Consider the following 12,194-nt stretch of genomic DNA (forward strand, 5'->3'; position numbering starts at 1 on the left):
AAAAAAAAAAAACCACTAATGGGTACAGAATTTCCTCTGAAGGTGATAAAAATGTTTTCAAAGTAGTTAACAGTGCTGTTTGTGGGCTGGTGAGATAGCTCAACAATCTAAAGCACCTGTTTAGGCAAGCTTAGGAAAACACGCTAGGGCCTTGGCTAGATCCCCAGCAGCATATGCCACACCAGCCCTGCCCCCAGTGAGCTGGGGTGAGCTGAGCCAGCCAGCCAGCCAGTCAGTCAGCCAGCCAGCCAGCCAGCCACACACACACACACATACACACACACACACACACACACAATAGTGCTGTTTGCATAACTCTAAATACACTAAAAATCACAGAATTATATCCTTTTAAGGGATGAATTCTTGAATACTGCATGTGAATTATATTTTAATAGCAATATTTTTCAAAATTAAGTATACTACTTGGCAAGTATAAGGTCCTGAGTTTGATCACAGGTACCAAAAAACAATGATGATAATAATAATAATAAAATAAAATATCTTTGCCACAGAATAACTACCACAGTAGTAGCAGTGAACTGGATACCCAGAACCAAACCTCAGAGGATGAAAAAGAAAGTCACGTAGTATTTCCCTGAATACCTGAAAACACACCACTCTATTCAAGTTCATAAACAAATTGGGTATCAGTTCTCCAAAATAATCTTCAGGATTAGGTAAAGGATTCCACATACATTTTTCTTTTTAAATGTTAATATTTGAAAAAAATCTTAAGAATATAATCTTTTAAATAATTATTCATTTCTTTGGATAGGTAATGCATAAAGAAGCCATTCTCTTTTTTTGTGGAAACGGGGATTGAACTCAGGCCCTCGCGCTTGCCAGGGAAGCGCTTATTCCACGCTTATTCCACTGAACCATCCCCCCCACACCCCAAGAAGCCATTCTTATTCCAATAACAAAACAAACTGATCAAAACATCAAGGGAATAGTGTGAAAAGCTGGTCTCATTTCCACTCCCAAAGGCCCAGGGAGATAGCTCAGCAGAATAAGCACTTGCCTGGCAAGTGCAAGGGCCTGAGTTCAATCCCCAGTACCAACAGAAAAAAAAAAAAAGTGAATCATTTCCACTCCCATACCCCCAATCATCTAATTTCCTACCTCAGAAGAAATCATTTTTAGTTTTCATTTCTATAGAGAAACGTGTGTGTACTGATCTTTGTGTATTATAGAATACACTAAGTACTCTCTGTCCTCTAGATATTTCGTATAGACCTTGCCACTTTCGTGCTTGCAGAGCTTCCCTACTTAACTACTACTATATGGATGTACCATAATTTATTAACAATCCACTGCAGTTACTGCTTCCCCCTCTTATAAATAATGTGTCAGGACAGATATGGTGACGGATGCCTGTAATCCCAATACTTGGGAGACTGAGGCAGGAGGACTACTGTGAGCATGAGGCCAGCCTAGGTAGGCAACATAGTAAGTTCATAATGAGACCCACTTGGAAGGAAGGAAGTTTACATTTAGATAAGTCATTTTCCATTTATGCAAGCATACCATGGAATAAATGCTGTAAAACTGGGATGTTTTATGTTTATTTTACATATTGACAAATAATGGCAAATTTCCTCCCAAATACACTCAACTTACTCTTCCACCAAAGTCCCTGCTATAAAAAAAAACAACAACACAAAGTCCCTGCTAGGTGACTAATCAGCTTCACATTTTTTGGTTGGTTGCTTGGTTTTTTTTTTGGTGGAACTGGGGATTAAACTCAGGTCCTTGTGCTTGCCAGGGAAGCACTTATTCCACTGAGCCATCTCCCCGGCCCTGTTTGCTTGTTTTGTTTTTTGAGACAGCGTCTTGCTTTGTAGTCAAGCTGGTCTTGAACTCACTGTGTAGCCCAGTCTGGCCTCAAAGTGACAGCATCCTCTTACCTTAGCCTCCTGAGTGCTAAAGATTACAAGCATGCATCACTATGCCTAGCTCAGAATAGCAAACTTAGCTGAGTATGTTGGCACACACTTGTAATCCCAGCACTCAGGAGGCTAAGGCAGAAGAATTGTTTAGTTTGAGACCAGCCTAGGCTACAAAGTGAGCTCAAGGCCAGCCTGAACTGCATAGAGACCTTTTCTCAGAGACAGAAAAAAACAGCAAACTTTTTAATCTGATAATTTGACATGGTCTGTCACTGGACTGCTAATTTGAAATTTACTAAATTTAAGGTGGTATAATTTAACTATTAATATCACTTGTACTTATTTTTCAGTAAACTATCAGTTTGATCCTTTACCTATTTTGTGAATCTTTTACTTAATATTTTAAAGGACTCATATGCATGTATGTGTGGGTATAACAATTTTCCTTCTGCTTTCATATGTATTACAAATGTCTCTCAGTTTTTCTTTTAATTTAGCCCATAATACTTTTTGTCTGCAAAAATTCTAAATTTTACTGTTACAAAATATATCAGGGTTTTTTGTTTTAGTTTGGTTTGTTTTTTTAATGTATTTGGTACAGGGACTCACTATGCAGCTCGGACTCATAGTGATTCTCCTGTTTTCAGCCTCCCCAGCGCTCAGATTAGAAGCCTATACCACAACGCCCAGTCTTGCTGGCTGAGTGCACAAATGCACACAAGTGCAGAGGGGTGGGGAGTGCCAGGGAATAGAACCCCAGTCCCTGTATCAGCATTTCTAAATGGCTCTTTTGTGCTTCTGTCATGTTTTAAGAAGCCATTTATATTCAATTTTTATAAGTCCTACATTTTCTTTCAGTACTCTTATCAGTTCACCATAAACACATACGTAAGTTTTATTTAGGATAAAGTTTAAGTAACAGTTTTTCCAGGGAATACTGCTCAGCGATAGAGCTCTTGCCTCCTGTGTACTAGGCCCTGGGTTCAAACCATAATACTGAAAAAAGGAAAAAGGAAAGAGCTTCTCCAACCCAAATAATTAAAGAGAATCAGAAAAGCTACTGTATTCTCCACTAAAATATAACAAAGCCCTCATTCAGACAACTGACATTTAAAGCCCAAGAAAATTCCCAAAAGATTAAAAGTGTTAGGTCACTTCAAATAGATCTTGCTCAAGGTTAAATAGGTTCATAGTTGCTATACTCAGCCATTCCCTAATGATCTTTCCAAATAAAATGTTAAATATTCAACATGAGATTTCTATAACATGCCCTTTTCTATTTAAAAGTCTTGCCTTTTGGCTCTTTGAGCAGCACCATGGTGATAGGCAAGAACAAGCACCTTATGAAAGGCGGCAAAAAAGGAAACAAGAAGAAAGTGGTTGATCCATTTTCTAAAAAAGACTGGTAAGATGTGAAGGCGCGGGCTATGTTCAACATAAGAAATATTGGAAAAACACTCGTCACCAGAACCCAAGGAACCAAAATTGCATCTGATGGGATCAAAGGTTGTGTGTTTGAAGTGAGCCTTGCTGATCTGCAGAATGATGAAGTTGCCTTTAGAAAATTCAAACTAATTACTGAGGATGTTCAGGGCAAAAACTGCTTAACTTCCATAGCATGGACCTCACCCGGGACAAAATGTGTTCAATGGTCAAAAAACGGCAGACCATGATCGAAGCTCATGTTGATGTCAAGACTACGGATGGTTATTTGCTTCGACTGTTCTGCACTGGCTTTACTAAAAAACACAACAATCATATACAGAAGACCTCTTACGTTCAGCACCAACAAGTCCACCAGATCCAGAAGAAGATGATGGAAATCATAACTCGGGAGGTGCAGACAAATCACTTGAAGGAAGTAGTCAATAAACTGATTCCAGACAGTATTGGGAAAGACATAGAAAAGGCTTGCCAGTCTATCTACCCTCTTCATGATGTTTTCGTCAGAAAAGTAAAAATGCTGAAGAAGCCCAAGTTTGAACTGGGAAAACTCATGGAGCTTCATGGTGAAGGTAGCAGCTCTGGAAAGGCTACTGGAGATGAGACTGGAGCTAAAGTTGAATGAGCTGATGGATATGAACCACCAGTGCAAGGGTCTGTTTAAGATCCAGATTCTTAATAGTGATAAATAAAGTCCTATTTGTGAAAAAAAAAGAAGTCTTTCCCTCAACAAATGACTAAATATCTGTTATACTGAAATTTTACATGCCATAGGTACTGAGAAACAGTTTTAACATGATTTCTAGCAACCATTCCTGCTATACAGCACGTAGAAAAGAATCAGATGCTTATCTATGATTTACATAATTCATAGATGATAAAATTGATATAATTAAAATTTAAAACCTTAGCTTTTAACCTTTCCTCTATAAAGAAAATTATTAGGAGAAAAATGTGATCCATTTGTAACCAAATAAAAAATGTTAACTTACCATATGTGGAGCACTGATTGTTGCTTGGAAACCTGTAAAATAAGAAGAGAACTACTGATACAGTCAGCTGTAAAAACATACCAAATATATCAAGTAGTTCCTTTCTTAACATCCATACATTGTTTTTCACAATTCTTTTTGAGTTTTTATGAATTCAAGGAAACAAAATTTGTTAGAATATTGAAACATACCCATAAAAATTAGAAAACAGAATCATACCAATGACTAAGGTGCTCATCTAGTAAAACTAGTCCCACCATTTCTAAAACTTTCTTACATATATAATTAGTCAAACAAGGAACAATTTTAACAAGTTTAGAATTGGTAGGGTTTTTATTTTATTTTATTTTTTTATGTATTTAGCACAGGGTCTACAGGGTCTCACTATACAGATTGGACTCGTAGTGATCCTCCTGTTTTCAGCCTCCAAAGCGCTCGGATTACAGGCAGGTGCCACCACTCCCAGTCTCAGTTGCCTCAGTGAGCCCCGGGGGCGGGGCCAGCTCAACACACCAGGGATCAAACCCTGGTATCCACCTAAGCAGGTGCTTTAATGGTAGGATTTTTTAACTTATTTTTTTCTTCAGATTTATAAAAAGAGGGGCCAAGAAGATAGCTCAGTAGAATAAGTGCTTGCCTGGCAAGCTCAAGGGCCTGAGTTCAACCCTGGTTCCGCAAAATAAACAAATAAATAAATAAATAAATAAATACAGATTTATAAAAAGAAAACACTTCCATATGTAATCAGTATGTAAAATCATTACAAAATTAAACTGTTTCATGTATCTGATGACTTTGGAAAAAACCTAAACAACGAAAGTAGCTTAGGAGACAAACTGCACAAAATATTTATAAAATTAAACTGTTTTATATTTCTAGCAATTTTGGGGAGAAAAATTGACAAAGCAGCTTAAGAAACCAACAAGAGCTTCAATTTGCTAAGTATTATCATCTACTATTTATTCACATTAATTTTTCTTAGTTTTTAGCTCTTTTCTTTCCAATGTGACTTTCTCAAAATTTAGTTACCTGCTTCTGTCTCTGAAGCAATTTTCACTGAGCGGTGGTAGCAGGTGCCTTCGGGGTTCAGAAGCTCCCCAGGATCTTCTTGCTGACTATCACAGTGCTTCAAAAGAAGACAGCATGGCAGCTGGCCCACAGAATCCTGAGGCGCTTCTAAGCCTCAAAGGCGCCCACTGCCAAGGCTCAGCAGCTCAGCAAAACCTGCTTCAGGAGAAGGAGTTAAATATGGAACTTTCTAGAAACAAACCCCAGTCCAAACATCAGGGCCAGTAAAGCCAAAAGCCACTAATAATTACACTTTATTTTCTTTAAATATTGCTTTTTCAAATGAATGCTTATGTGAAATAAGACCTGGAAAGAAAATATAACACTCATCTAACAGTTTTCTTTGAAAAGTCTTTTTTTTTCACTGAATTTTTTTTTTCTTTTGTGGAACCAAGGATTGAACTCAGGCCCTTGCGCTTGCCAGGGAAGTGCTTATTCTAATGAGCTATCTACCTGGCCCCTCACTGAAATTTTTTTTTTTTTTAATTTATGTGTGGGGGGGGCAGCTCAGTCCAACAGGGGGCGGGGCTGGCTGGCATGTGGTGCTGGGGGATTGAACTGCGGTCCCTGTGCTTTGCTAAGCTTGTTCTAAGTAGGTGCTTTAGACCACTGAGCCATCTCACCAGCCCTGAAATATTCTTTAAGAAAACACTCAAAACTTTTTAAAAAAAAATTTAAATTCATATAATACATGGTTAAAAATAGAAGATATTCATGCATGCAAAATATATAATTGAGATTATAAAATGGGAAGAAACTTCAAAAAAGAAACTAGGATGGAGGAATGGGAAAAGCAAATATATATGTATACATATATATATATATACACACACACACATATACATATGTGTATATACATATATATACACACACATATATATGTAAGTTAAGATAGTTATACTACTACTTTCTCGTAGTTCACTGAAAACAAAGGTTGGTACTAATACTGTGATTTGTTTCTTTGTTTTGTTTTGTTTTTCCATTTATGTATTTGGTACAGGGTCTCACTACACAGCTAGGACTTATAGTGATCCTGTTTTCAGCATCCCCAGCGCTCAGATTACAGGCATGGACCACCATACTCGGACTCAGTCGCAGGCTCAGCATGCCCTAGCAGCAGGACCAGCACGACATGTGGGACAGGAATCAAACCCTGGTCCCTGCGCTCGCCAAAGCAGGCGCTTAGTCCACTGAGCTATCTCACCAACCCTTGTGCTAATATTGTTTTGGACAATTAAATCCTGATATCTTATATTCAGAGTAATTAATTTAAAGATAACAATATCCAATGAATCAACCATTGTTACCCTCCTATTATCTTGTATTGAAGTTGTTTTACTTATTTACTTTTTTTTTTTTTTTTTTTTTTGGCAGAACCGGGGATTGAACTCAGATCACTGCATTTGCCGGTCAAGTGCTTATCCTACTAAGCCATCTCCCCAGCCCCTTATTTACTTTTTAAAATTTAAAAAAATGAGTATGTCTGGAATTAGGAAATTCAAAATTAGCAGGGTAATAATAGATAAGTAACTATGCTCTAGTCCTTTTGAAATTATAAACATTATAGAGTAACTGAAGAACTCTAACACATACCTATTGATTGTGGAGAATCCATATAAGGGTTACACTTTGCATAGTGGGAGCGGTCTGTAGCCAGCATCACTTCAAATACTTTATCTGTCTTTATGATCCCATTTTCTGAAATGAATGAGGCAATTATTTTCAGCAAAGAGTGACATCAGACATACTTTAGAAATATGACTCTGGCTGCACAAGAAACTACACTGGAAAAAAAACAAGACTGGAAATCACTGCCAACACTTCAGGTAATAGTAATCTGGTTTTTATTGATGATACTTGGGATGGAGAAAAGTAGAATGTGAGTTACGTTTACCAGGACTGACACTGGATTTGAGGGTGGATGTGAAACTAATGGTTGAAAGAAGTCATTCAATGGTTTGAGAAATCGTGGAGAAACATCAGAGTTAAGGAGGAAAAGGATAATTAATTTACTCAATCAGGAGCCTTGGATGATACAAGTCAGATGAAGATACGCATCTATCAATTGGACACATGGATCTGGAATCAGGAAAGACATCTAGAATAGATACAGGTTTCTGTTTATATGGATTGCAATTAAAGTAATGAGAGTGAGTTTAAAGTCTCCAGGGAAGAACACACAGATAAGAAAAATGACAGCCAACATTTGAGATATACAAAAGCAAGGGGAACCTTCAAAGATGATTAAATGGAAGAACCACAGAGGGAGGAAAAAGACCTCACTGGAATATTGTTATGAAACCAAAGAGAAGTTTATTTTTCTAGGAAGGCAAGGCCAATAAGATACACCATTTGCCTGCCCCAGCAGCTAGTTCTTTGGGATGAAGTAAATGGGAAATTTCAGTAACTGTCATGGTATCTTGCATAGTTATTACTCAATAAAATTCTTATTTACTCCAAAACATGTTTCCTGTTTAAGATACCACAGTGTTACATGCATAAGATTATAATAAACAAGACAGCCTAATTCCTGTCCTCTCAGATCTAACATCTTTAAGATTAAATACATGGAGAACATTTTAACAACCAAGAAATAAAATTTTTACCAAAACATGTTTTGCTTAATTAGCTATATTATATATGACTACTTTAAAAAGAGATGACTTCAGTAAAAGTATTTGGGTAGTTTTAAGATATTTTGACAAACTAATTTAATGTATTCATTAACTGGATTTTTAACCTCTGGAAGGTAATGGTGGCCATGAGATCTGAATTTCTTCACATAGCTATTCAAGAAAATGTAAAAGCATGATCAAACAATGGTACAAACAAAGCCACACATGACCTGTGTCATCATGTTACTAGGAAACAAAGAACACTGAAGACTTCAAATTACCTATAAGAAAAAGAAAAACAAAAAATTGCAACTAGGCACTCCCTACTACTACAGACCTGTGGACAAAGAAAGCAAGGGTGGTAAGGGTCAGGGTTAAGGCCTTAGAAGAAAAAAAGTAGGGGGGCAGGAAGCGGGTAAAGTAGATGAAATACAAATAAAATCACTCCCAGAAAGAAGTACAACATTAATAAATTACTATATAATTTTGCAAAAGCTTGAGATTTGGAAATTCACAGCACTGGCTGCAAAAATAATCTTAAAAGACAGTAGGTGTATACTTTTAATCCCAATACTCCTGGAGGCTTGAGGCAGGAGACCACAAGTTAGAACCTAATCAGGGCCACTTAATGGCTGAGTGAGACTTATCTAAACAAAAACAAAAGCAAAAGTGAATAAACAGACAAAAACAGCTGGGAATTTATTTCAGTGTAAAGGCCCTAGGTTCAATTCCCAGAACCACCTCCACCCTTCAAAATAAAGTGCATCACCAAGGATACCAGGACCATTCAATGACTAAAAAAATATAGTGCTCCCCTACACACAGTCTTGGAGACTGAACCCAGGATCGATCTTCCTACTATGCTACATATTTAAAAATTGAACACATCAAATGAATGAAGCTTTATTAAGCTATCATCATGTGCTTCCCAAAATTTTCACCACAAAGTTACTTATTTTTGCCCAGGATTCCATCTTTGCAAATTACCTAAACCAAAATACATCACTAAGTTATGAAATCATTTTTCCATTTTTGGTCATTTCTGACATATACAACTCTCAGTGCCCTGAAATTTTTCTATCAGAAAAGACTTCTGGTGGTTTACTTTGCACATGAAACCTAGTTAGAGGTAAATGTGCAATTACATTAGGTTTAAAAAAAAAAAAAAAAACAGCTTGAGAAAAACCCACACTCAATCTGCTTGCAATGGGGTCTATGACCCCATTAAATAATTAAAATAATGGCTAATACTGTCCAAATATGCAATTGAGCCAAATGAGAAGTTAAAAGAATACAAAAGAGGTGAATATAACAGAATCCATATAATAAAATGGTTGAAAAATGTAAGTCCATGTTAAGAAGCCATGTTTCTCGTCCCAATTGGGTAGAAAGAGGCACAGTAGATAAAGTTCTAAGAAAAAACAAAAATACAATGCAGGAGTCATAATTTATAAGTATAAAGAAAAGTAAAATGTGATATGATTTCAAGCCATTAAGTATAACAAAGGGCAAAACATTTGCTATTTCTCTTCAGTACAGGAGTCTGTGATATTAAACACACAGAAGAGACAAGCTCAGAGCTCTACGCAGCTCAGCAAAGTGCTGACATGGTCATACCTATCAGTGGTGACTAGTGACTGTTAACTTCTAAAGTTAACAAAATGCACTTGTAATCCCAAGCTATTTGAAAGGGTGAGGAAGAATCTCAAATTCAAGACAACCGACAATTTAGCAAGACCCTGCCTCAATGCCAGATGTGATGGAACACAACTGTAATCCCAGCATTCTGGAGGCTGAGGCAAAAGGATTGCAGTAAATTTGACTCCAGCCTGGGATTTGTTTTTTGGGTTTTTGGGGGCTTTTTGACGGTACTGGCGATTGAACTCAGGACCTTGCACTTGCCAAGCAAGCACTTATTCTACCAAGCTATCTCCCCAGCGCCAGGAGACAAAGTGTGTTCAAGGCCAGCCTGAACTTCAGTCTCAAAAAGACAAAAAAAGAAAAAGAAAAAGAAAAAGAAAAAGAAAAAAAAAAAAAACACTGGGTAAGGTAGTATGATAGTAATCCCAGCACTCTGCGAGACTGAAGCAGGAGAATCAAAGTTTGATCCTCCTGAGCAATTTAACAACTTAGCAAGATTGTCTCAAAATAAAAGGGCTAATAAAGTAGGTCAGTGTAAATGTTCAATGCCTGGTACCACCATAAAAAGAGGCAGTCAAGTTTATAAATAATGGAACAAAAAACAGAAGTATACAACTCAAAGTTACAAATGTAGGGCTGGGGTATATAGTTCAGAGGCAGAACACTTGCCTAGCATGTTCAAAGTCTTGAGTTCAATCTCAGCATTAAAAATAATGCAGGTCAGGGCCACCGAGATAGCTCAGTAGACCAAGCACCTGCTTAGGTAAGCACAGGGACTGGGGTTCAATCCCCAGCATCACATGTCACACCTGCCCTGCCCCAGGACAGGCTGAGCCAACCATCAAGACGGGGCGTGGTGCCCATCACCTGTAATCTCAGTGCTGGGGAGTCTAAAACAGGAGGATGACTACAAGTTCAAGCTGTGTAGTGAGACTGTACCAAGTATATTAGAGAGAGAGAGAGAGAGAGAGAGAGAGAGAGAGAGAGAGAAAGCAGGTAATCATGAAAAGAACTAAAAATTATGCTATAACTATGAGGGAGAAGGTTATAATGTACAAATCTCATCCATCTTGGCAGGGCGGCAGATGTTGTCCAAAGTTAACAAACCAAGAAACAGCAGCAAAAAAAATATGATTTGAAGATATGAAGATGATCACCAGAAATATCAAAAACAGTTGAACAGAGCAAGCAACTGTTTTCATAAATCCTTTTCATACTATCTTTCAACTATGAACACATATTACTTGACCTAAAATTCATCTTTTCAATTCTCCTAACCTCTCCTAACACAGCAATGGGAAGTCCATTATTATTATAAATATACAGTAAAAGTACTGCTCACACATGCAAGATGGAGCAGGGACTCCTTTAAGGGACGGATTTATTTTTGGTTCCGGAAATTGAACTCAGGATCTTGCACTTTCCGGTCAGGTACTGTACCACTAAGCTATAACCCAGGCTCAGTGACAGAATTTTAAGGGATGCATTCTCTAGCCTTCCTGTATTTACGTATAGGCCTACAATTAAGTTCTTGTCAAAGGAACATATATATATAAGTTATCTATGCAACATCTAGAGGATGCCCTTAAACGGAATATTTTGCTCTTTCTCTTGTTTTCCTCCCCACAGGCTCGAATATGGAAATGGTACCGGTAAACTATGTTCAACTTACTGATGAGGGAAACAGCAGAGCAACAATAGACGAGCCTTGATCTCTAACACCATGGAAAAAAAACACAGTATCCCTTCATGGTTTAGACTTGCAGTGTTGCGGGAAGGAGAAATTTTAAAAATTTTTTCCCCCAGTACTGAGGACTGAACCCAGCGGTCTTCATACAGGTTCCTCCACCCCCACCCACTAGCCTCCCCCCTACACACACACAAGATAAGGTCCTACTAAATTGCGCAGGCTGGGCTCAAACTTGCAATTCTACTGAGTCTTCCAGAGAGGTGTGGCAGCCAATCAGACAATCAGCTGCATCATTCCAAGTGGAAATTTAGAACCTAGGCTGGGAGGCTGCCATAATTTGAATCTAGAATGTCCCCTGAGGCCTCCATGTGTTGAAGGAACTACAACTTGGTGCTACTGGGACTATGGAAACTGCATAGTGGAAACTATAAGAGGGAGGGCCCAGTGGGAGGTCTTGAGGCCACTTGTGGGTGGGAGTTGCCCTTTAATGGTATTGAGAGACCCAAACACTTCCTCTCTCTCTTTCACTTTTTGGTCATGAGTTGAGCTGTTTTCCTTTACCAGACACTTCAGCTGTAATATATCACCTAGTCACAGGCCAAAATGATCATGAAACCCCAAAAATAAACATTTTCTTTTGATAAATTTATTGTTTCAAGTATTTATTATAGTGAGAGAAAGTAATACAGGTGGGACCAATGAAAACAGGACCGAGGGGCTGGAGAGATGGCTCAGTGGTCTAAAGCACCTACTTGGAACAAGCTTAGCAAAAAGCATCAGGGACCGCGGTTCAATCCCCCAGCACCACATGCCAGCCAGCCCTGCCCCCTGGTGGGCTGAGCTGGCCACAACA

At 38.1% G+C, this 12,194-nt stretch overlaps 1 protein-coding gene across 2 annotated transcripts in view; it reads right to left on the reverse strand.

Moving 5' to 3' along the window:
* Positions 1-12,194, reverse strand: part of Pcmt1 (protein-L-isoaspartate (D-aspartate) O-methyltransferase) — a 71,719-nt gene that overhangs the window by 47,878 nt on the left and 11,647 nt on the right. For both annotated transcript variants that reach the window (XM_004645466.2, XM_004645467.2), the window contains exons 2-3: positions 6,989-7,093; positions 4,328-4,359 (exon numbers count right to left, since the gene is read on the reverse strand). In XM_004645466.2, coding sequence (XP_004645523.1) covers positions 4,328-4,359; positions 6,989-7,093 — 137 coding nt within the window. The remainder of the gene's footprint in view (positions 1-4,327; positions 4,360-6,988; positions 7,094-12,194) is intronic.

This window comes from Octodon degus, unplaced genomic scaffold (assembly GCF_000260255.1).
Source record: "Octodon degus isolate 3935 unplaced genomic scaffold, OctDeg1.0 scaffold00229, whole genome shotgun sequence".
In the NCBI taxonomy this organism is placed as follows: domain Eukaryota; kingdom Metazoa; phylum Chordata; class Mammalia; order Rodentia; family Octodontidae; genus Octodon; species Octodon degus.